The sequence below is a fragment of the Esox lucius genome, chromosome 13 (genome assembly GCF_011004845.1).
Source record: "Esox lucius isolate fEsoLuc1 chromosome 13, fEsoLuc1.pri, whole genome shotgun sequence".
NCBI classification, from domain to species: domain Eukaryota; kingdom Metazoa; phylum Chordata; class Actinopteri; order Esociformes; family Esocidae; genus Esox; species Esox lucius.
Window position 1 is genome coordinate 26,704,738 of NC_047581.1, and position 23,387 is coordinate 26,728,124.

At 44.3% G+C, this 23,387-nt stretch overlaps 1 protein-coding gene across 5 annotated transcripts in view; it reads left to right on the plus strand.

The window, feature by feature from the left end:
• Positions 1–23,387, plus strand: part of acacb (acetyl-CoA carboxylase beta) — a 37,845-nt gene that overhangs the window by 226 nt on the left and 14,232 nt on the right. For 2 of the 5 annotated variants that reach the window (XR_002197667.3, XM_010876742.3), the window contains exons 2-31: positions 3,101–3,814; positions 10,771–10,903; positions 11,057–11,195; positions 11,406–11,515; positions 11,767–11,848; positions 11,953–12,051; positions 13,363–13,472; positions 13,631–13,741; positions 14,069–14,278; positions 14,452–14,622; positions 14,974–15,135; positions 15,236–15,399; positions 15,625–15,775; positions 15,892–15,995; positions 16,131–16,212; positions 16,301–16,446; positions 16,576–16,726; positions 16,918–17,052; positions 17,420–17,566; positions 17,773–17,961; positions 18,218–18,318; positions 18,402–18,490; positions 18,590–18,714; positions 19,042–19,155; positions 19,881–19,994; positions 20,092–20,181; positions 20,291–20,409; positions 21,347–21,370; positions 21,962–22,102; positions 22,217–22,316. Coding sequence is in view for 4 of the 5 variants with exons in the window: in XM_010876742.3 (XP_010875044.2) it covers positions 3,171–3,814; positions 10,771–10,903; positions 11,057–11,195; positions 11,406–11,515; positions 11,767–11,848; positions 11,953–12,051; positions 13,363–13,472; positions 13,631–13,741; positions 14,069–14,278; positions 14,452–14,622; positions 14,974–15,135; positions 15,236–15,399; positions 15,625–15,775; positions 15,892–15,995; positions 16,131–16,212; positions 16,301–16,446; positions 16,576–16,726; positions 16,918–17,052; positions 17,420–17,566; positions 17,773–17,961; positions 18,218–18,318; positions 18,402–18,490; positions 18,590–18,714; positions 19,042–19,155; positions 19,881–19,994; positions 20,092–20,181; positions 20,291–20,409; positions 21,347–21,370; positions 21,962–22,102; positions 22,217–22,316 (4,257 nt within the window). In the remaining variant the exon portion in view is untranslated. Of the gene's footprint in view, positions 1–3,100; positions 3,815–5,845; positions 6,076–10,770; positions 10,904–11,056; positions 11,196–11,405; positions 11,516–11,766; positions 11,849–11,952; positions 12,052–13,362; positions 13,473–13,630; positions 13,742–14,068; positions 14,279–14,451; positions 14,623–14,973; positions 15,136–15,235; positions 15,400–15,624; positions 15,776–15,891; positions 15,996–16,130; positions 16,213–16,300; positions 16,447–16,575; positions 16,727–16,917; positions 17,053–17,419; positions 17,567–17,772; positions 17,962–18,217; positions 18,319–18,401; positions 18,491–18,589; positions 18,715–19,041; positions 19,156–19,880; positions 19,995–20,091; positions 20,182–20,290; positions 20,410–21,346; positions 21,371–21,961; positions 22,103–22,216; positions 22,317–23,387 lie in introns of those variants that run through there. The other 3 variants (XM_010876744.4, XM_010876743.3, XM_010876745.4) reach the window with 3 other exon arrangements.

A 23,387-nucleotide genomic window follows, 5' to 3' on the forward strand; every position in this document is an offset into this window, starting at 1 on the left:
CGTAACTACGTAGCTACATATCGTGCGTGGAGTTGAAAAACTCAGCTAGCTACTGTAGTACATGAAAATAAATAAACAGTGGCAAAACGTAGGCGGACGTCCCTTCGACCAGAGTATACCACCGAGCTTGCTAGTAATGTTTACCACCCTGTGCTAACTTACAGTATTATTGTTATTAATTTTTACATATCCATCCACACTGTTGTATAGAATTAGGCTACATCCAGAAAGGGACAGTTAGGACTTTTGGGTAACTATTTCTCGTGTAATGTGGAGTAAGAAGTAGTACTAATAATTGACTACCGCATCTGAAACATTTCTCAGGAAATATGTATCTGTGGTAATAAATTTAGCTAGACAACCTCATCTGAAATATTGAAAAGGTGTCACTCCTGACCTAACTCAAATATTTGATCTTTGATAAACGTGTTCAACGATCAAGGCCATTCGTTTTTTGTACATATTTGTACTGCTTTCTGCACATCCACCTCCTCGATGTAAGTATATACAGTAAAGAGAAGACAGTGTCAGTTTCTGGGTATGTGAGGATAACATGTTTTGTGTAACTTATTTTGTTATATAATTTAGCTATTATATTTACCTATACCTCTGCTCAATTGCCCCTCCCCCTCCCCCTCATCAACATCATTCCCACAGTGCTGACCTTTACCCCATATGGAAACAAGACAGCTGTTTGCTATGTTAGTATGAATGAAACCCACTTAACCCTCGTCGGCAGTAAGAGACGTTTTTTAATGTCACACGGTAGTAGTGAAGAATAACAGTGTTAAGACGCTGCCTCTTCTAAGTAGCCAACAAATCTAAATGTTTAGTTCTGCATGTCACTTTTTATAGCGATTTACAGAGCTACCTTCTGCACTGCCAAAGGCATGTTTCTTTGGCTCTTGTTTACGGTCCTATTACTGACCCACGCTATTAGAGGTTGTCCTGTTCCTTTTGAGTAAGGTTAGAAGTTTACTCTACAGGTCCAGGATAAATTTACTTTACTATGCCCTGACCTTAACTGTGTGATAAAGGAGATTGCTGACTCTTGACCTACGGCTAGTATCAAACTTCAGCTAATCTGTTCACAATGTAGTGTTGTGAAAGCTTTGGGGGGCTAAACAATGAGTTTCCCAAACTCAGTCCTGGGGCCTCCCACAGGGGCATGTTATGTCTTATGTCTTAGCGCTACACAGCTGATAAGAACAAAAATTAATTGGGGAAACCTATGAGATCTTTTACAATGTAATCATTTTTTATTCATTACATCTAAGGCAATCTCATTTATTTGATTTTGTATTTATTTTGTAATGATAATTTGTTGCTACAGTTAGCATATCTGCATCAGAATCCTTTGGGGCAATCGCAGTGTTATTGACATTACATTTGCACAGTTCCCCTCCACAATTTAATGATGTCTAATTGTTTTGTTTTTGTCCATTTTTATCAACGACCCTCCCTCATCACAGCAAGTCCCAGTGGATTCGGAGCATGTCTTTGTCTTACGCATCCACACTGTCCAATCAGAAAGTCAGTCAGATCAGTGCGTGTTAGGTCATGCTTGCTCAACTGATGACCTTAGTTAACCCGTAGGTGACCGGCACGTCTGAGGGACTGGTTAGCACGAGATGAGAAAAGGAAATCCCTAGCGATGGTTTTGCATACAGGATTTCTTTGACATTAAAAGCATAATTGAGAAATAATTAATAGAGGTTGGCATCTTTTATGTTGTGTTTGCCTTACCAAGAACCTGTCTGTAGGTGATAAAAAGCAAATATGTATGCCATGTGAAGCTGTTATTTGAAGCTTTAGCCTTTGCTCTTTAATATAAGTATTAGAAGGTTCATTACTGGGCTTGCTAAGAGTCCCAATTTTCAGTCTTCAAAATATTTCTTATTATTTGGCACACTACTTTTCCCACATTGTTTTTGCCAGGGACACTTCAAACTTTAAAACATACAGTGCGTTTAGGACTAGGTTGCTTTCATACAATTTTTTAAAACATCTTGTGTGGTTAGTCTGTCCCAACTTAAAAATCTTAAGCTTTTTCATTTTGAAATAGTTAATGCAAGTCCAAGCAATTTTACTTTTAAAGTTCAAATCTAGTTTTGATGGCTGTGGGTTATGCAATCTAATGGTATTATGCATTTTGTAGACATTACATTTTTTTTGTGCTGCCAAAGTTAATGCATGACATGTTTATCATATACATTCCTTGGACTCCATGTATTTCATATCCAGTTATTTTCGTCTGGAAACCATAAGCAGACTGGTTCTGCAAGGACCTTTCTAAGCACAGAACATAAAAACGGTGGCTATGTTATTAGAAGTCTTTGTCATTGTGTGTGAGGGCACGCTCACTCACAAGGCAAACTCCGTTAGCTTTTGGCACAAGAGCGTTTCTGCAGCCTGATGAGATCAGCAAATCCCTGCCGACGAGGCCTCCCCTATTCCCTGGGCGATGCCAGACAATTTGTGTGGCTTCCAAGCCACTTGTCAGCTGCACAGTCAAAGAACAAACTTGACTTTGGTAGTCGGCTTGGTGCTTTGATGCAGAGACCCATGAGCCATATGAAAGTACACACAAAACATTACTTTTTTTGCTTTGATAAAAATCGATGTTTAGTGTTTTGTGAGTAGCTAGCTAGCTGATAACCTGTGTATAGCCTAGTCAGTTAAAGTTATTTGTGGTGTGTGTTTATTGGACTTGATCAACAGCATTGCAATGTAAAAACTTAGTGACACCATGTTTGTTTGTATTTTGTGACATTATAGTAGAGATTTTGCATGCAAATGTGAAGTCCATAATGGTAGAATCCACCATAAAGACTGTGTAGAGAAAATCCTTACTACAGTAAATTGCCTGAAGTGATTCTGAAGCAGAAAATAAATTAATCACCTTTCAAACTACTACTAGTTTGATTGTTGTACCTTTCAATTGTCCCATTATCAATCTCCCATTTTAGCAAATGTATTTAATGTCAAACTTCCTCAAAATACCCTATAGGCTGCTCATCATAATGAACACTATCAGCAAAACTCTTGCCGTATGTGGTTGGTGTGGTCGGTGTGGATAATCTGCAGTTTCTCCTCCCAGGTCCAGGACCCTGAGGTCCACCCTCCCACCCATACATTTTTATTTTACAGATTCAAGAGGATGCCTTTGAATGTTCTCATTGCTACTCTCTGGATTACTACTATTGTGGGTCCTCTGGAGGATTAAGCTGATGCTGGAGAAAGCGAACGAAACGGCTCCTGACTGTGGAAACTCCACAGCGTCTGCACGGGAGGGGGCGCGAATGGCCGAAGGAGCTGCCGCTTCTGCAGTCACCCCTGCCCTGCCTCCTGCTGAACTCCCCACACCAATGGGTCTTGCTGCATCTACCTCAACAGACAGCACAGCAAACCGTCCGCTAACCCCCATTGACCCCAAAGAGGGTCCCTTGATACCCAGGCCAGGGGTGTTCCAGTCTTCTCAGGCCTCTTCAGGGGAGATGACAGAGCAGCACACACAGTCATCCCCTTTTCCCTTTGTGGTACCCCAGCCTCCCAGTAGAACCACCAGGCCCAAGCTCAGTCAAGGCCCTGAGGCTCGAAGAGCACGCCTGAAGTTCATTCTGGGGGCGTCAGAGGACAACTCTTCAGATGATGAGCCACCTTTGTCCATGAAACCCCCTCCAGGTTTTGGTTCCTCTGAGTCAGTGGCCAGTTCCTCAACCCCACAGCAAACGGCATCAACAACCCCAGCTGTCTTCTCCCTCCCACAACAAGTTCCACCATTAACATCAACCACCACCTCCCTTGGGATGAGGTAGGCACTGGCATGTGGTTTCACTTCTTTGGTAAAGTTTTAAATACAACCCTGTTTCCAAAAAAGTTGGGACGCTGTGTAAAATGTAAATAAAACACAATGCAATGATTCTCAAATCATTTAAACCCTATGTTCCATAGAAAATAGTACAAAGACAACATGTCAAGTGTTGAAACTGGGACATTTTATTGTTTCTTGATAAATACATGTCCACTGTGAATTGGATGCCAGCAACACAAGACTGGAAAATGTGTGTAATAGTAAAAAACTAAACCTGGTGGAATATCACGCAACTAATTAGGTCAATTGGCAACAGGTCAGTAACATGTTTGGCTATTAAAGCTCATTCCAGAGAGGATGGGTCTGTCAGGAGGGGGGGGGTTCACCACAATGTGTTCACCACAAGTCTGTGCGGGCCAATAGTGCAACAATTTAAGAATAACGCTTCTCAACGTAAAATAGCAAAGAGTTTGGGGATATCATCTACAGTACATAATATAATTGAAAGATTCAGAGTATCCGGAGAAATCTTTGTATCAATCAATCAATTCAATCAAATGTATTTATAAAGCCCTTTTTACATCAGCAGTTATCACAAAGTGCTTTTACAAAAAACCTGGCCTTAAACCCCAGGGAGAAAACCACAGTAGTGTTGAAATATGCAAGGGACCAGGCCGAAAACCAATATTGGATGGCCATGACCTTGGGGCCCTCAGACGGCACTGCATTCAAAACAGACACGATTCTGCAGTGGAAATCACTTCATGGGCTCAGGAACACTTCCGTTAACAAACTACACTACGTCGCTGCATCCAGAAATGCAAGTTAAATATATATAAACAAGATCCAGATCCGCCACTGCCTTTTCTGGGCCTGAGTTTATTTAAGGACAGAGGCAAAGTGCAAAACTGTCCTGTGGTCTGAGGAATCATGGAGGAATTTTTTGGGAATCATGGAGGCACATCCTCAGGACTATAGAGGAGAGGAACCATCCGGCTTGTTTTCAACGCCCAGTTCAAAAGTAGTAAAATACTGTAGTCTGGGTGCTAAACTGGCCTGCCCTGCAGTCCAGACCTGTCACCCACTGAAAACATTTGGCGCTTTATGAAACCAAAAATACAACAAAGAAGACCATGGATTGTTGAGCAGCTGAATTCCTATATCTAGCAAGAATGGGAATACATTTCACTTTCAAAACTACAGCAATTGGTCTCCTCAGCTCCCAAACGCTTATAAAGTGTTGTTAAAAGAAAAAGTGATGCAACACAGTGGTAATCATGTACCTGTCACAACTTTTTTGAAACATGTTGCTGGCATCAAATTGAAAATGGGCATGTATTTTTCCAAAATCAACATTTCTCAGTATCAACATTTGACATGTTATCTTTGTGCTATTTTCAATTCATTATAGGGATAAATGATTTGCACATCATTGCATTCTGTATTTATTTGCATTTTACACTGCATGGAGAGAGTGCTAAAATAGTAGGCCTTGTCTTGATTCAAATCATCGCAACAGCGTTATAAGTGTAGTGTAGACTGGTAGACCACTCAAGGCCCACTTTTCAGCTGAACTAAAATTTTATTAATATCAGAATAAAGTGGTGTGCAAACACTTGTTTTCTATATGAATGATATTGGAAGTTATTTCAGTTCAGAGCATGATGCTAGTGAAGGAGCGCTTTCCCTATTATCCCACTGTGGAAAAATACATGGAGAATTGTGAGCTGGTTTGACTGTGACTTGAGGGTGTCTGTCAGTGCAGTACCCTCTCATTATCAGCAGAGTGCGCTGTTGTCCAACAAGAGAGGCTTAGTCTTGGCCAGGCTCAGCATTCCAGCCACTTAGGTATTATTGCCCTCCTATCCTGTCCTCCACACAACCAGCTGGTGATCACCTGACGACTGCATGCATGCAGCCACTGACTTGTGTTATTGTTGCATGCACCACGTCTGTGTACTATTAATGGAACAAGTGACTCTGGCTTTGACTTTGAGAACTGGAATGCCGGGTGCAACATTGTTGTGCGCTTGCTTAAATAAGAACATTTACAACCTTCGAGAAGTTCTCTGCAAATGCATTGGACCTGCTCCATGTGGCCTTTGGGCATGGAGCACAAGGAACTTTTGTTGATATTTGTTGGTCAGCTAAGCATATGAGTCTGCTTGATGTAATTTAATTTGCCTGTGACCACCCCAGTCCAATCTAGACAGAGTTTCAGGCAGGAGTTGTCATGGAGGTGAAACTGGAAGGGGAGCCAGGTAAGATAACGTTAACAAATACAGCTCTTCGTTTGTTTCAAGGGGTGATTGTTTTTCCACCTTGTAAAGTGGAATTCTTCTGATTAGCACTGTTTGATGCCATTGTACAGGCCTTATGACACAGTTCTATTTTTGCTACCTACAAACATTTCCTTCTGATTTTAATTTTTAACTTTAGGAAGTGAATCTTAGTTTTTCGGTGCTTTGTGAAGAAAACAAGTTGTAAGTTAGTCTGTAAGTAGCCTGGGCCTAGCTCATGCCGTGTTTTAATGCAGTGTTTAAATCATCACTTTGTCTTGTAAATTGCTATGTGTATAAACTTTGGCTCTTAGGAAATGTGAAGGAGTGTACAAACACAGATGTGATTGGATGGTTTGGAGCACATCCCTTTACCAAGACTAATAGTCATTGGTCTAGTTGACAGACCTTTCCCCCACCTTTTCTCTGTTTTACATGAAACCTCACCTCCCTGACAGTAACATTCAGTCGTGTTGGTTGGACAGCCAAGGTGTTCCAGTGAGATCGTTTTGTGGTAAAAAGGCATTTTGTAGAATTATTGCATTGTAATTTCATAAAAATATCCCTTATACTGTATATCTGCAGTGATGGTGGTATCATGGTGTACATTTTCATTTTTTCATCCAAATTTGTGTTTGTCAAATAGTAAAGCTGGCCCTTCCACAGGGGCTGACATTGTTTCAGCCACTTGTACTTTGGGCAAGTGAGACCGATTTTTCACTTGTCCAACCGATGAAGGTACTTGTCCAAAACAAATACATTTACTAGTAACCGCCAAAACAAAAACATTTGCTAGTAATAAAACTATTGACAGATGCAATTTGATGATGATTTTCATTTTAATAACTGATTAGAGAAATATACAAATGGCCTGAGACAGTTACAGTGTCATTTTCAAGTGTTGCTGAGTCAGTTGTGCAATCAATCATTGTTGTGAAATATTTTGCGAAAATGTACTATTCTATACCCACCTAATTTGTTTAATACAATTAATTTCATATAAATATTGATGGGGATTATTGTATTTCCTACCATTTAATGATGCACAAAATCAATACGTATTTATTTCCTTTTTGTTACAATTGCAAAGGCATGCCAATTTTTGCACAATTAGCTAATCAATGTAATCTATTAGTGGATAAATATTGACTATATAGACCTAGTCCATTAACATCATTAATTTCATTGAAAACAAGCGCATGAATCGTGAAAGGGGATCATTGTGCCATCTACATAGCTTTAAAAAAATTAAGAAGATTAGAAAATAAAGTATTCAAAGTTGTGGTTAGATGGCCAACCAGAAGTATAATTGAGTATAGTGAGTGCTCTATAAGGGGAGAGTTGGTTTGAATGTCGAGTGTTGCTGTAATTCAACAAGGTGTGAGCAAATTAGTGACATCTCCTAAAACTTTGCATTGTTTTTTTTTAATAATAGTATTAATTATAATATTATAATATTATTAAATATTCATATCTGGTAAGGCTTGGGGCCCACCCAGGAAGCTCAGCCCAAAAGTGCTATCCAATCTAAACAGGAGAACACTCCAGCTGTTTTTTAACAGCTCTTACACAAAAAGGGCATTATCAAAGTTTTTTGTATTGTGTTGTTTTCACCAGCATGTGGAAAAACAGAAATCCTATTTTTGACTGCACTTGGCCTTTAAGTTGTGTGGGGGGAGGGGGACTGCAGACACATTTTACAGTTTAAAACTAGTTACTTGCGGTTCTACACAAATGATTTAGCAGCTGCTGCTTCTTTAGGCAAAGCGTTGCATGCATACACACACACACACACACACACACACACACACACACACACACACAGGGAAGTTTTCTGCAGTATTCTGTTCCATATAAGGGATTTTATGGATTTTTTGATGTGCCAGTAGAAGGGGTAAGAGGAAGGAGGGGCCCAGTGCGGAAGGGACTGGTGGAGGTCCTATTGTTTTGGTTCTAGACAGGGAGAAATGCCATGGAGGGAGATGGAAGCCTTAAATGGTTTCAGTATTTCAGGTTAGTTGAATTTTCTTGGAAACTATTTGACTACAAAGGGTGTATGCATTCTGCCAAACAAATGTAGGTGTAAAACTCAAACCAAATAGGAAATAAACCGTTATGTTTGGTTGCATAACAACACTCCAACTTAAGTGTTTGTTGTTTCAGTATTTTGACAAGAATGTTCAGAAAAGTTATTTACCATCTTTTTGACGGGCTTTGTTCATCGTTGGTATGCCTGCGTTAGTCCGGATATCTCGAGTAGTGACCGGATATCTAGAGTAGTGAACAGCTGGCTGTTTGTTGTTTTATGTAACAGAACAGTGCTTGCATAGGCACATGGAGTCCCTGTGAATTCAACGGAATACCATTATCAGTTGCCATTCCGCAAACTAGATTATTGAAGAGAGTAATGGAGTGGAGCTTGATTACTGCAAAACTCCGCGCAGAAGAAATTACAGTTTGCAGTAAATAGAATAAAGGTTTTTCACGAATGTGATTTAATCGACATAATAATTGCCTCTCCCAATTAAAAAAAACCAAACCGAATCAAAATTTGCAACGTTGAGTCTGAGATTTTGCAATAGGCGATAAGTAGTACATACTTTCAAAGAAAATGAGCGTTCTTTCCAACACTTGAGTGAATGCAAATTTCAGATCAGAGTGCATAAACACCCGTGTGCACATTTGTTAGTAGTCTTTGCTAGTTAGCAACTTTTAATAGACCTGTTAGGGTTGGGTACCGTTCGCATTTGAACTGATACCGGAACCTGGAATTCGGTACCGGTACCTTTTGTAGCGCTAACGTTAACTGCGGCTACGGCGGGCGACTTGGATTTCATGCTATCATATACGGTACACGCTTCAGCTTTTAGAAACATTTTGTGTTTGACCAGGTGTTTCCTCAGGTTAGACGTGTTGCCATGGCCAGCTTTGAATTTCGCATCACAAATATTGCAGTGAGCGTTGTCTGGGTCAATTTTTTAAAAGTGTAACCATACTTAGGACCGCTTTCGGCTTGCCATTGCCCTGACTCAGTTCATGTTGAACATTGAACAAGTACTGTAGCAAGTGAGATAGTCTCACTCTCTCCCTACTCTCTCACCCAGATGAGCTTTCAGGTACTGAGATTTGCCACCGATTGATTTTACGTGAATCGGTACTCAGCGCCGACGTTATTCGGTGAGTTACCTTAAAAGTACCAAGTTTGGTAACAAACCGAAGTCCAGTTAGGTAGCAGTATTGTTCAGCAAAATGTTGGGTGATTCTCATGATAACAGTTTTAAACATTTACTTAACATTAATTTCCTTATTTTAAATGTTCACGTGAATTTGATAATTCTGTCCCGCTAATTGTCATTACCGAAGTGCATTCTGAGACAAAGTATTTATTTAATAATATACACATTTTGTTAACTTAAGAAAATCCTAACTTATTTGAATAAAACCATAACTGCATCTGTAGTATGTCTACAGTAATCTATAATATTTATTGCACAGAAGTGTCTGTGGACATGCTTGGCATTACCAAAACAATGTACTTACATTTTTAAAGTTTTTATCGCCCATAATGCTTCATCTAGAGAAATAGTTCTCAGAGGAATTTTTTTTCGCTTGTTCGCTTGGTTCATGGTTTGATCATTTTTGGAGTGAAGCATTTTATTGTGTCCAGAGCAATTTATGTTGCTTTGCAATTAGGGCAGATTTTCCATAGTCTAGCTACCGACTTAATCCTCCCAAAACCAGTGTCATGTTCATATTGATGTTTCTATCTTATCTGATTTATATGCACTTGATTTATGTTGTTTTTGGGTGTTCTGTGGTTGTTCTGGGTGTTCTGTGGTTTGGAACAATTGTGTGATGGTCAACTTCTGTACCTCCACTGACAGGGTTAAAGTCTTGTTTATAACTTGGCTATATAGTAACGTATTTTGCTGATTATGATAGCATTTTAACCTTTGGTTGGCTCTGTAGTGTAAGGAGAATTGTCCATACATGCAGTGTGGGTGTGACAGTACCGGAGTCACAGAGGCAGAAACACCTCTGCAGGTCGAAATCTGGATTAGATATCTTTGAGATTGCCTGAAGTCTGCCAGTTTGTAGCCATGTTAAAACATCTGTCTGGCAAGGTGGACTGAACACCTTCCATAGGATACGGCTGACTATGTATTTGGCCTTGAGAGACATGCACTTGTGACCAGAGCAGCAACAGCTTACTGATGCAATCTAAGACTGAACTTTGGCTGGCTGATGCAAAGGTCCATTGATTTCCAGTGCTTCCTCGTTATGCGTTAAGTCTGTGTGATTACCAGGACCTACTTTACAGCTTGACTGATTTAACTTTTTAGTTTTGTGATAAATCCGTTACAACGTGAACCTTTGGTCTGCAGACTTCAGGATTCCGCAGATGATCCGCAGATAATTAAAAAAGCATTGGGTTTCTTCCCGTAATAGAATTTAGGAATATTAATGGATTTATTATGAAGTTTTAATTACTTTTCACAATGTAAACGGTTAATTCTGAACACAGTTATTATAGCCCTTTACATTCATTACTTACACATTTTCACATTGATTTGGATCAGAAAAGACAAGTAACGAGTAACTAGGTTGATATTTATTAAAATGTGATGCAGTTGATACTGTTGTGATCTTGGACAATCTCTAATCTGTCTCGTTCAGGCCAAGCATGTCCCGTCCACACCTGGTGAAGAAGGGACGAGATCACTGGAAGATGGAGCTGCAGAGAGATTTCACCGTGGCCTCGCCGGCCGAGTTTGTCACCCGCTTTGGTGGGAACCGTGTCATAGATAAGGTCAGATGTTTCCCGGTCTGCCTTTTTTTGCAAACACAACTCTAATTTGATCACACTTTATATGAAACTGCCCGTCAAACCAGGCAACAGAAGTCAACAAAACGCCGGGTCAGAGTTGTGAACAGGACAGTGCCACTTTGTCTCTTTCTCAAGGTGCTGATCGCCAATAATGGCATCGCAGCAGTCAAATGCATGCGCTCCATCCGCCGTTGGTCCTACGAGATGTTCCGTAATGAGAGGATCGTCCGTTTCGTTGTGATGGTTACCCCAGAGGACCTGAAAGCCAACGCAGGTCTGTCTTTTATTGGTCATCATGAGCTCCCCAAAGTTGTTCCTCTTCGTTCCTCTCTGCAGGTCTGTAGATAAGGGAAATGTTAGAAAAGACCATAAACTGTTGGTAAATATGGAAAGTGAAATAATAAAAAAAGAAATCCCCACCTGATGTTCTCCCAGGTGTCTGATATGGTTGTATTTGTGTGGCGTGACTGTCTCTCTTTTGTAGAATATATCAAAATGGCCGACCATTATGTACCTGTCCCTGGAGGTGCCAACAACAACAACTATGCTAATGTAGAGTTAATCGTGGACATTGCCAAAAGAATCCCTGTACAGGTTAGACTGTTTTCTTTGAAATGGGTGCAAGCTGTCACTGTTTGTGTGAATAGATGTCTTCTATGCCTTATGTCATTGTGCTGCTATGACTTGAAATATAATTAGTAGAAAGAATATTCCCTAATTATAATATTCTATCTCTGGTGAAGCAACAACTAGCTGTCAAATTGCTGTGGTCCGAGGTGCATCTCCTTTTCAGTAATACATTTTTAATGGCTCCTTCTGATCTCAGCTTCCTTCATTGTTCATAGGCCGTCTGGGCTGGGTGGGGTCACGCCTCGGAGAACCCCAAACTTCCTGAACTACTGAACAAGAATGGGATCTCCTTCTTAGGTACAGCTCAGCATGGCCGCCGTTTTTGGATGACTGAATTAGCAAATATACATTTTTCCCATTACGACACAAGCTCCATTCCTTTTTGTGACTGTGTGTCTCAGGGCCATCCAGTAAGGCCATGTGGGCTCTTGGTGATAAAGTGGCCTCCTCCATTGTGGCCCAGAGTGCAGACATCCCCACCCTGCCCTGGAGCGGATCAGGTGATCCATCCTCGACCCACTTCCCGACATTAACATTCAGTATTAGGATTCACACTGGGCAACTGACTATTATTATTATTATCATAATAATAAAAATATAATAATACATTACATTTATATAGAGCTTTTCATTGACCCAAAGACGCTTTACAATACATACATAACAAACAACTACAGATAGAGCAATGAGACAAACGGTAGCTAACAAAACAAAAACAATAAAATGGGGGTGGGGTCAAACAACATAGGGCTGTGGGGGTGGGGTCAAACAACATAGGGCTGTGGCTAGGGATAGGCTTGTTTGAACAGATGAGACTTGAGGTGGTAGATGAAGATGGCAACATATTTGGAGTCACGGATGAGTTGTGGAAGGGCATTCCAAAGTCTTGGAGCAGCCTGTGAAAAAGCCCTGTCTCCAAAGATCCGTAGCTTGGATCGAGGGATGATAAGGAGGCCAGCAGTGGCAGAGCGGAGTCACCTGGAGGAGTGGTATTGGGGAATAAGGTCAGAGAGATGGGGTTGAGCAAGTTGGTGGAGGACTTTATACGTGAGAAGAAGAATTTTGAAGTCAATGCGTTTAGAGATTGGGAGCCAGTGGAGTTCTTGTAGGATGGGGGTGATGTACTGCCAGGATTTGGTGTGTTTGAGAAGTCATACAGCTGAATTTGGAAGTAGTTGTAGTTTATGGAGAGATGACGAGTTAATGCCAGAAAGGACAGAATTGCAATAGTCAAGACGGGCAGAAATGAATGCATGTATTAGGGTTTCAGCGGCAGTGCGGGACAGGGAAGACTGTAACTTGACAACATTGCGAAGGTGGAAGAATGAGGATCTGACTGTCTGTTTTATGTGTTGTTGGAAGCTGAATGAGGAGTCCAGTATGACACTTCGGTTGCGTGCATGAGGGGATGGCGATTCAACAGAGTCATCAATAGTGAGGCTTTGGTTATTGTGGATTTTGTACCAAGTAGTAGAAATTCATTTTTGTCACCGTTAATCTTGAGGAAGTTCTGCTGCAGCCAGGTTTTTATTGTTGCCAGGCAAGTTTCAATATGAGACAGAGGAGGGTTGGTGAGGGTTAGTGCTGAGGTAGATCTGAGTGTCATCGGCAGAGCAGTGGAAGTCCAGTTTAAGGTGACGGAGGATCTGACCCAGGGGGTGGATGTAGATGATAAAGAGCAGTTATGTTGAATACTGAAGTTTAACATTTTTTTTACCTGATTGTCGCGTCTACACGGCCAGTTGTCTCTCCTGCAGGAGTGTGTTTGTCCTGTCCTTGAGCCACTTCCTCTACCCGGGTGTGTTGTGCAGGTCTGACGGTGGACTGGACAGACGAAGACCGGAGCCTCGGCCGTGTGATCAGTGTGCCTCCAGAGGTCTATGTGCAAGGCTGCGTGATTGACGTGGCCGACGGGCTGGCTGTAAGCACCTCCGCCATTACCTCCGCCGCCTCACTTCCCTGATGAATACGGACGGTGGCACGTTGGTTTTAACAATAAGAGAATCTCACCACTAGGAATGCTGACGTTCACCGTGTGTGTGTGTGTGTGTGTGTGTGTGTGTGTGTGTGTGTCTGAAGGGAGCAGAGAGAATTGGCTACCCAGTGGTGATCAAAGCCTCAGAGGGAGGAGGGGGGAAGGGCATCCGGAAGGTGGACAACGCTGAGGACTTCGCCAGCTTCTTTAGACAGGTTTGTGTTGTCACACTTCACACGCTACACACACCTTCATCCTAACACTAACTCCTAACTTACCCCTAATTCTAATCACCACTGTAACCTTTAACCTTAACCCAACCCCTGCGTCGACATGGCTTCATCTTCATGGGCACCAGCTAAATGTCAGGCAGGCATACAAACACGGGAATGTATGCTGATTGTCATTGGCGCTGAGGGGTGTTTTGTCCGCGGACCGCGTGTATGAATTCAATGGAATTTCGGCAAATGTATATTTTCGAGGATTCTAAAAACAGTGAGTGTTTTAGTAAATGGTGACTTGGTGGATCCATCCATCTTCAGGTGCAGGCCGAGGTGCCTGGCTCGCCCATCTTTGTCATGCAGCTGGCCCAGCATGCTCGGCACTTGGAGGTCCAGATCCTTGCTGACGAGTACGGCAACGCCATCTCCCTCTTTGGCCGAGACTGCTCCATCCAGCGGAGACACCAGAAGATCATCGAGGAGGCGCCCGCCACCATAGCATCTTCCATCACGTTCAAGCACATGGAACAGGTGAGGATGCAGGGCTTTCCTTGCCGTTATATTCCCGCCTGGTCTCTGAGCCATTTCCATGGCAGTATTTCACTACAACAGTAGATATAGTCATGCCAGCGAAGGATAGTGTTCAAGAGGAAACCTTTTTTTAGTCCCTGTTTGGTGTCTGATGAACGCCTCCCCTGTGTTAGTATGCAGTGAGGATGGCTAAGATGGTGGGCTACGTAAGCGCTGGCACCGTGGAGTATCTGTTCTCAGAGGATGGGAGCTTCCACTTTTTGGAGCTCAACCCCCGTCTGCAGGTGGAGCACCCCTGCACAGAGATGATCGGGGATGTCAACCTGCCAGCTGCCCAGCTACAGGTAGGCTCCAGGTGGAGGTCAGGCCTCAGTGGGTGACCCCGGTCGTTTGACCTGGTCCTTAAGGTATGAGGTCTAGTCCCGTTCCATTCCATTTGCATAGACCTAAGATTAATTGCTATCTCCTTTTCATGTTGTTTGTTGGTGTGTCCTGGCCAGGGTTTCCCGATATTTTTTTTTGGGCCTGTGTGCACATTTTGACATACAAGAAATGCAAAATTGGCTGCACTTCCATCTGAATATTGTCAGAATAAATATGGTTTGAAGTGACAGAAATAAACTAAAGAACAGCATCTTTGGTTTCATTGGAGACAGAACAGACTGTGTAAACGGGGCCGGTCTCCCTTGTTGTAGATAGCCATGGGGATCCCCCTCCACAGAATCAAAGACATCCGCGTGCTGTATGGAGAAGCCCCTTGGGGGGACACCCCAATCAACTTTGAGGCTCCCGACTGCGTCCCCAGTCCTCGTGGACACGTCATCGCAGCTCGCATCACCAGCGAGAACCCAGACGAGGTGGACCTCTTCATTTTTCACGGCTTTCTGACTGCATGGGTTTTGTAGGCTGGCTCCTTACCCCCCCCCCCCCCCCCCCGTCTCTCCCTGTCACTCCCAGGGCTTCCAGCCCAGCTCAGGGACCGTCCAGGAGCTCAACTTCCGCAGCAGTAAGAACGTGTGGGGCTACTTCAGCGTGGGGGCTACTGGGGGGCTGCACGAGTTTGCCGACTCCCAGTTCGGCCACTGCTTCTCCTGGGGGGAGAACCGAGAGGAGGCCATCTCGTGAGTCTGTCGCTCCCTTGTTGTGCTGAGGACTGCATGTGGTAGGAGCCTGGAGGAGTGATCAGGGTGTATGGACTAGTGATATGAAGGAGTGATCAGGGTGTATGGACTAGTGATATGAAGGAGTGATTAAGTCCCATTAGTGTGTAGACTGATTGAAGTATGGGTGTAGCTTAAGTGTGACCATACCTGGGCGGTGATGGTGGTTGCTGTGTTGTGGTACAGGAATATGGTGGTGGCCATGAAGGAGCTGTGTATCCGTGGGGACTTCAGGACCACGGTGGAGTACCTCATCAAGCTCCTAGAGACGGAGAGCTTCAGGAACAACGACATTGACACCGGCTGGCTGGACAATCTCATCGCAGATAAAGTTCAGGTAGGCGTTCCTCAGGGACTGTGAATGTTTTGAATGTCAGCCTTTTAAGGCTACGGTTGGTAACAGAGGTCACCAGTGTGTGTGAAAACATGTCCATCGTTGTGTTTTCCCTGAAGGCGGAGCGGCCAGACACCTTACTGGGGGTCATCTGTGGGTCGCTACATGTGGCTGACGCCAGCTTCAGGAAGAGCATGTCTGACTTCCTGCACTCACTGGAAAGGTGCCTTACTACTGAGATTGTCCTGTTGACATTTTCTCCCTTCGCCCTCAAGGCTGAGAGGATTATATTGGAATATGCCACCAGCTCCAGTGTGTTGTTGCTGTTTGGCTTTCTTTAAGTCATGTCCTTCCTCAGGGGCCAGGTGCTGCCCGCAGCCAGTCTGCTGAATACTGTTGAGGTAGACCTGATCTACGAGGGGGTAAAATACTGCCTCAAGGTAGGACTTCCTGTTACCACTCGCTCAGGTTTTCACGCGGTCATGTATTGACGTCAACAGAAGACCAAGTGATAATGTGTTCCAACAGGTGGCTCGCCAGTCCCCCACCACGTATGTCATTATCATGAACGCCTCGGACATTGAGGTTGATGTCCACCGGATGAGCGACGGCGGCCTCTTGCTCTCCTACAACGGCAGCAGCTACACCACGTACATGAAGGAGGAGGTGGACAGGTTGGCCGCTGTTTCTCTCTCTCTCTCTCAGATCTGAGCAAAATGGATGGAGGGGCCATAAAGTGAATAGTGTCCCAACGGGCCACCGTGTGTCTCACTCGTGCAACGCGTGCGTTTGTATCCGCCCAGCTACCGGGTCACTGTTGGCAACAAGACGTGTGTGTTTGAGAAGGAGAAGGACCCCACGGTACTGAGGTCGCCCTCTGCTGGTAAACTCCTGCAGTACCTGGTGGAGGACGGAGGCCATATCTGTGCAGGGAATTCATATGCAGAGATTGAGGTGAGTAGGGGATTCCATAAGAGAGTACAGGTTGGGCTCTGATGATAATTCAATCCTCATTAGATTGGTAGTCCGGTGCGTGCGTGTGCGTGCCTGTGCATGCGTGCGTATATATGTGTGTGTGTGTGTGTGTGTGTGTGATATAAAATATGTATATAATATACAATATGTATGTATGTGTGCGTGCGCAGGTGATGAAGATGGTGATGACCCTCTCAGTACTGGAGTCGGGCTGTATTCACTATGTGAAGAGGCACGGGGCGGTTCTGCAGCCTGGCTGTGTGGTGGCCCGCGTGGACCTGGACGATCCCAGCAGCATCCACCCTGCAAGTCACCCCCTCAGCCCATTCTGAACGGCCACACCTCAAACGCCACCCCGTTCATAATACAGCTAGAGCCTTGTCGTGGCATACGATAGTAACCACAGGACTGCGACATGTTTAAAACATACGTCTTGGAAATCACACACCTGCACATCAGCACTGACATCAGTCCAGCCTCGCCCACTGACATCAGTCCAGCCACGCCCACTGACAACAGTCCAGCCACGCCCACTGACAACAGTCCAGCCACGCCCACTGACAACAGTCCAGCCACGCCCACTGACATCAGTTCAGTCAGTGAGTCGTTACCAACTCCATATTTGGAGGCTGTTTTTATGTAAAACGTCCGTCTTTTTTGTGAAACGTCTAGGTGGAGCTGAACAGGGCCCCTCTCCCCCCCCAGCAGCCCCAACCCATCGCCGGTGAGAAGCTCCACCAAGTCTTCCACATGGTCCTGGATAACCTGTTCAAGGTCATGGACGGCTACTGCCTCACCGAGCCCTACTTCAGTAACAAGGTGAGAGCCTCAACTACTGTGAAGCAGCTCCTACCACCAGGTCCACATGATCAAAGTCCTGTGGTTGATCCCTTCTTATAACGCCCCAAAGAAATGTTTTAACAGCTCAGGAAGGAAATCAGGGACACGTTTGAATGCGGGCATTTGCATGTGCCCACTGTGGATCGGTGGTGTTGGTTGAGCTGTGTTACGGGGGTGTGATGCAGCTGAAGCAGTGGGTGGAAACTCTGATGAAGACCCTGAGGGACCCGTCACTGCCCCTGCTGGAGCTCCAGGAGATCATGACCAGCGTGGCCAGCCGAGTCCCGCCCGGCGTGGAGAAGTCCATCCGCAAGGTCATGGCCCAGTACGCCAGCAACATCACCTCGGTGCTCTGCCAGTTCCCCAGCCAGAGGGTAAGTGACCCGGAACCTTCACCTTCCCTTTGGCCTTGGTCACTTTGCCAAGTGGATGAATGTGAGTGGTCCCACAGTATCTCACAGTAACTCACATAAGTCTACCCGCGTTTTGACAGATTCTCATTGTTTGATCGGCCCGTGGCCCCTTACTATCACTGCTACGTTGTGACTTGGGGCTGGGAATGTGATGTGCTCGGCGTCCATTTGTCTGTTGACTACGGTATGCCTGCTTAATTAGTTTGTGGCCTTTCAGATCGCCTGTATCCTGGACAGCCACGCAGCCACCCTACAGAGGAAGGCTGACCGGGAGGTGTTCTTCATGAACACTCAGAGTATTGTCCAGCTTGTGCAGAGGTCGCCCTTCTGTTATTTCACATGAATCAGACAGCCGTCTCTTCGGGTCTAGTGGATTGTAACGGTGGGCGGGTGTTCTGCAGGTACCGTAGTGGGATCCGAGGCTACATGAAGTCCGTGGTGCTGGACCTGCTCAAGCGCTACCTTCAGGTGGAGATGCAGTTCCAGCAAGGTGATTGGACCTTCACTGTGGATATGGCGCGGTTGTGTGGACAGTGTTCCAGACATGGGCTGTTGTGGTGATACGTTGCGTTTCTCCTCGTGTCAACAGCTCACTATGACAAGTGTGTGATCAACCTGAGGGAGCGGTACAAGCCTGACATGACCCCTGTGCTGGAGAGCATCTTTTCTCATGCCCAGGTCTCCAAGAAGAACGTTCTGGTCACCATGCTCATTGTAAGGCTACACACACACGCGCGCACACGTACGCGCACACACATGCAGCTATTCCTACACTTGACAAAGGACAGTGAAATGAAGCTTACGGAGGAACCTGCGTTGCCCAGGTGATTCTGTTATATTTGACACGTTGACCAAAACAACCTGCAACCTGTCCCTGCGCTAGATTCGTATTTTTTTCATTATTAATTCGCACCTGCCTAGAATAATGTATTCTGGTCATATTCAGTGAACATGTCAATTAGTTTTCTGTTATTTGCGGTTCATTGTCATGTTTTATGCCTTAACTATGCTAAAAGGGAGTTGGTTATATGTGATGTTAAGGATCAGCTCTGTGGGCGGGACCCAACACTCGCAGACGAATTGATGGCCATCCTGAAAGAGCTCACGCAGCTCAACAAGATTGAGAACTGCAAGGTGGCCCTGCGTGCCAGACAAGTACGTTTTGGAACTGTTTGCTGAATTAACTTCTGCACTACTCAGTCAGTCTGGCTGGAACTTAGTTTGGGAAAGCCTCCAGTCAGTCACACAGTCACTCAGCCTGGTAAGATGTCAGTCTGGCAGGATCTCAGTCAGTTTGGGGAAACCTCCAGTCAGTCAGTCAGTCTGGCAGGATCTCAGTCAGTTTGGGGAAACCTCCAGTCAGTCAGTCTGGCAGGATCTCAGTCAGTTTGGGGAAACCTCCAGTCAGTCAGTCTGGCAGGATCTCAGTCAGTTTGGGGAAACCTCCAGTCAGTCAGTCAGTCTGGCAGGATCTCAGTCAGTTTGGGGAAACCTCCAGTCAGTCAGTCAGTCTGGCAGGATCTCAGTCAGTTTGGGGAAACCTCCAGTCAGTCAGTCAGTCTGGCAGGATCTCAGTCAGTTTGGGGAAACCTCCAGTCAGTCAGTCAGTCTGGCAGGATCTCAGTCAGTTTGGGGAAACCTCCAGTCAGTCAGTCTGGCAGGATCTCAGTCAGTTTGGGGAAACCTCCAGTCAGTCAGTCTGGCAGGATCTCAGTCAGTTTGGAGAAACCTCCAGTCAGTCAGTCAGTCAGTCAGTCTGGCAGGATCTCAGTCAGTTTGGGGAAACCTCCAGTCAGTCTAGCAAAGTGATCGATGGTAGTGACTTGGATGCATTTTGTGTCATAATAAAGTAAATTGATGGAAATGTGTGTATTTTGCAGGTTTTGATCGCTTCCCATCTGCCCTCTTATGAACTGAGGCACAACCAGGTGGAATCTATCTTTCTGTCTGCCATTGACATGTACGGACACCAGTTTTGTCCGGAAAACCTGAAAGTGAGCATCAAACGTTCTCTTATTTACCCGAAGCGGCGTTTCTTTGGGTAAGACTTCCGCCAGATCTAACCGATAATACTGCCGTTTCCCATGGCAGAAACTCATACTCTCTGAGACCTCCATCTTCGACGTGCTGCCCAATTTCTTCTACCACTCTAACCGGGTGGTGTGCATGGCTGCCCTGGAGGTGAGCACGGCAAACCCGCAGGGGAATCTGATTTGGCTTTGTGATGATGCGGATCATTTCCGACCGGTCTCCCCGTCAGGTTCACGCCCCTGCTGTCCATTTCGTCTAGGTGTATGTGCGCAGGGGCTACATCGCTTATGAGCTGAACAGCCTCCAGCATCGCCAGCTGCAGGACGGGACGTGTGCCGTGGACTTCCAGTTCATGTTACCCTCGTCCCACCCCAACAGGTAACCAGCCACTGACGGCGGCAGCTCTCTGCCAGCGTCACAAAGCACGTCTGTACCGGATGAAGCGCGGGACATTATTATTATCTCCAAACCCTGGTGTTATATTGCTATTTTGATAGTTGCGACATACAATCCATGGTTTCTATTGCCGGTTCTTTATAATTGGTTATTTATGATTTGCTATTCACAGCAAAGGCTGTAATTATGGTCGAGCGGTGTGAATGGACATTTATTGTGTCTTAGTTAATAATGAGCCTATCTGAAATGTTTATTTTATTTTTTTATTTTTTTAAAATTAAAATTCATACTGTCTCTCTGCAGTTCAGTATTACTCTGGTTCTAATTAACTTGCTCATGTCGCCCTTTACTCCCAAACAACATGCGAGCAATTCCCTTGTGATTCAAACGTGTTTTTCTATCCCTTTACTGGGAGCACTAACAAGCCCGTTTAACCACTTCACATGGCACAGTCTTGTGTGCAGCTTTGTTTTGGATAGGGCAGTAGACCCATATCTGTTCTTCCTGACAATCCCCTAACTCTTTCCCATTTGGGACAAACCCTTAATATTGGGGCAAAGATCTGAACAGACAATTTGGATTGGTATCAGATTGCTTTCAAGATACCGATGCTACGATTCCACAAACCAGGAAAATGACTGTTTGATCCCTCTGCACACTCCTGTTCTATTAGTAATCAGGTTTTGTGATGGCTACCAGATGGATCACAATCGATCTCAATCATACACAGTAGAGAAATAACAAGACCGAAAGCTGTTTTGGGAAGGGTTTTTAGAGTGATTATTAATGTATGCAAAGCTATAGCTTTGAAATAGCCTTAAAATGAATAAGAATGCTTTTAAATGTCCAGGAAGAGAGTCCAGGTCTACTGATATTACTATCTACTGCTAACATTCACCTGTCCATGATCTGATTTCAGAGGGAGCAGCCCTACTCTGAACAGGTAGAGTACAGCTCCTCCTTCCAGGCGATCTGTCTAGCAGTCTGGCCTCTCTGTGTATGTCTTCTAGCAATGCATGGCTGAATGTGTTGCTTTTGCCCGTCTCTTAATTTTTGGAAACCTTTCACCTCTTCAGAAGGTTCTTTTATAATATGTCCTTATTTTTCTCTAAATCCTTTTGTGCCGTTTTCAACGTTCGCAGAGTAGCTTTTTGGAAGCACATTTAGTAATTTTTATCTAATTTAAGCAATGTTTCTTTTTAAAACCTTATTCTGTGTGACAGTGGCAAATTTTAAATGAATTAGTCCACTCTAGTAATCTGCCCACACCACCTTCAATCCCCAAAAAAATTCATACCATCCAAGTAAACACAATCAGACAATAATTTGTACTATTGAAAGTTTTAGTAAAGTGTTTAGTGAGCCAAGACGTTGTTAATTCCGAAACAGGTACGTATGGTGTAACACTCAGTTCATTACCAGTTACATTACACTCATTTGTGGTGATGCTATTCACCCTGCCTACTGCTGGAGCAAATCCACCTCCAACCTTGACTGAACGTACCGAAGTAACTAATGTCCTTCCTCCCCTCAGGCTGTCAATGCTGGTGAACAGCGCAGGGCAGTTTGAGATGAGGCGGCAGGGGAGCGAACTCTTCCTGGAAGGGGAACTCTCTCCCCCCTGTCAGCGCATGGGTGCTATGGTAGCCTTCCAGTGTTTCGACGACTTCAAAAGGTGAAAACCACAGAGCTCTCAGCTCTAAGGTGTCTAGATTGCACATTCTGGGATAGCAGCAAGCCTTGTCCCTGACCCGATGTGTGCATCCATCTGCTGGGTGTGTGTGCGCAGGAACTTTGACGAGGTCCTTTCCAGCTTTGCCGATCCGCTCATGGAAAGCCCGCTGTTCTCTGAAGCCTGCTCTGGCCTCTATGAAGAAGACAGCTGCAAGGCAAGTCACTATGTGTTGGGATCATGTTAAAATGTTTTCACAGAACTTTTTCCTTTGATGGTGTTCTTGAACAACAAGGAGATCCCTAAAAACACCGAACTATAATATTTTTTCCTGGCTAACAAAAGAGTACTTACTTTTAGTGTGGCAATGGCTGTTGTTTTTCTTTTAGGCTGACAAATTCGGGTTTTGGTGTGGGAAAAAATATTTGCAGAGAATGTAACTGTTTTCAGGCTAATATCCTGCAGTTCTTGTGGCAAAAGATTGCTGGACTGCGTAAGTGGAGCCAGCTAAGAAGAGCGAATGTCTCTTACTGAGTGACTGACTGAATACTTTTTAAATAGCGTAGTGGTTAGAGAAGTGGACTTGTGAACTATAGGTCCTGAGTTCGTATCTCCTCGCAGGCAAAGCGAAGTACGCTTTATGAATTATTCCGTATAGACGAAAACTTCAGATACTGGATATAACCTTCAGTATCTACATTATAGTAAGTCTGAAATAAAACAGTTCACGGTTATATTGCGACTGTTTCTGTTTCGGAGTACACATCCGTGCATTTGTTTTGGGTCAGGGTAGACAAATACATTTGTTGGCTTAACAATGTAGTTATGTTATAGTAAGCCTTAACTGAAACTGTTTACGGTTATATTGCGACTGTTTCTGGCATGGAATAGTTCATCTTCAGTCTCGCTAGCAATTGCTTAATTCCCAGGATTATTCCTAGGAAGTTAGTAGATACTAGTAAGCCTATTACTGGCTAATAAGCTGTTAAAACAGCCAGTGGCAAAAGCAATACAGTTCATAGACGCTATGGTGGAGGTAAACTTAATAAGAAACGTTAGTCAGTTTAACAAAATCCTCAATGGAGTTTAGCGACTGCTGAAACGTGTAATGCCGCGGCGTTGTGGTTAAAGACAGTGCCTCTCATGTGGAAGACCAAAGTTTGCATCTATTGAGAGCAACAACATGTATTAGTCATTTCTGGTAGATTCCACGATTCTCTCGTCTTTTCACTTGATGAAAAGTTATTTATCATCGCCTTTATTGATTGTTATTGTATAAATGTCATTC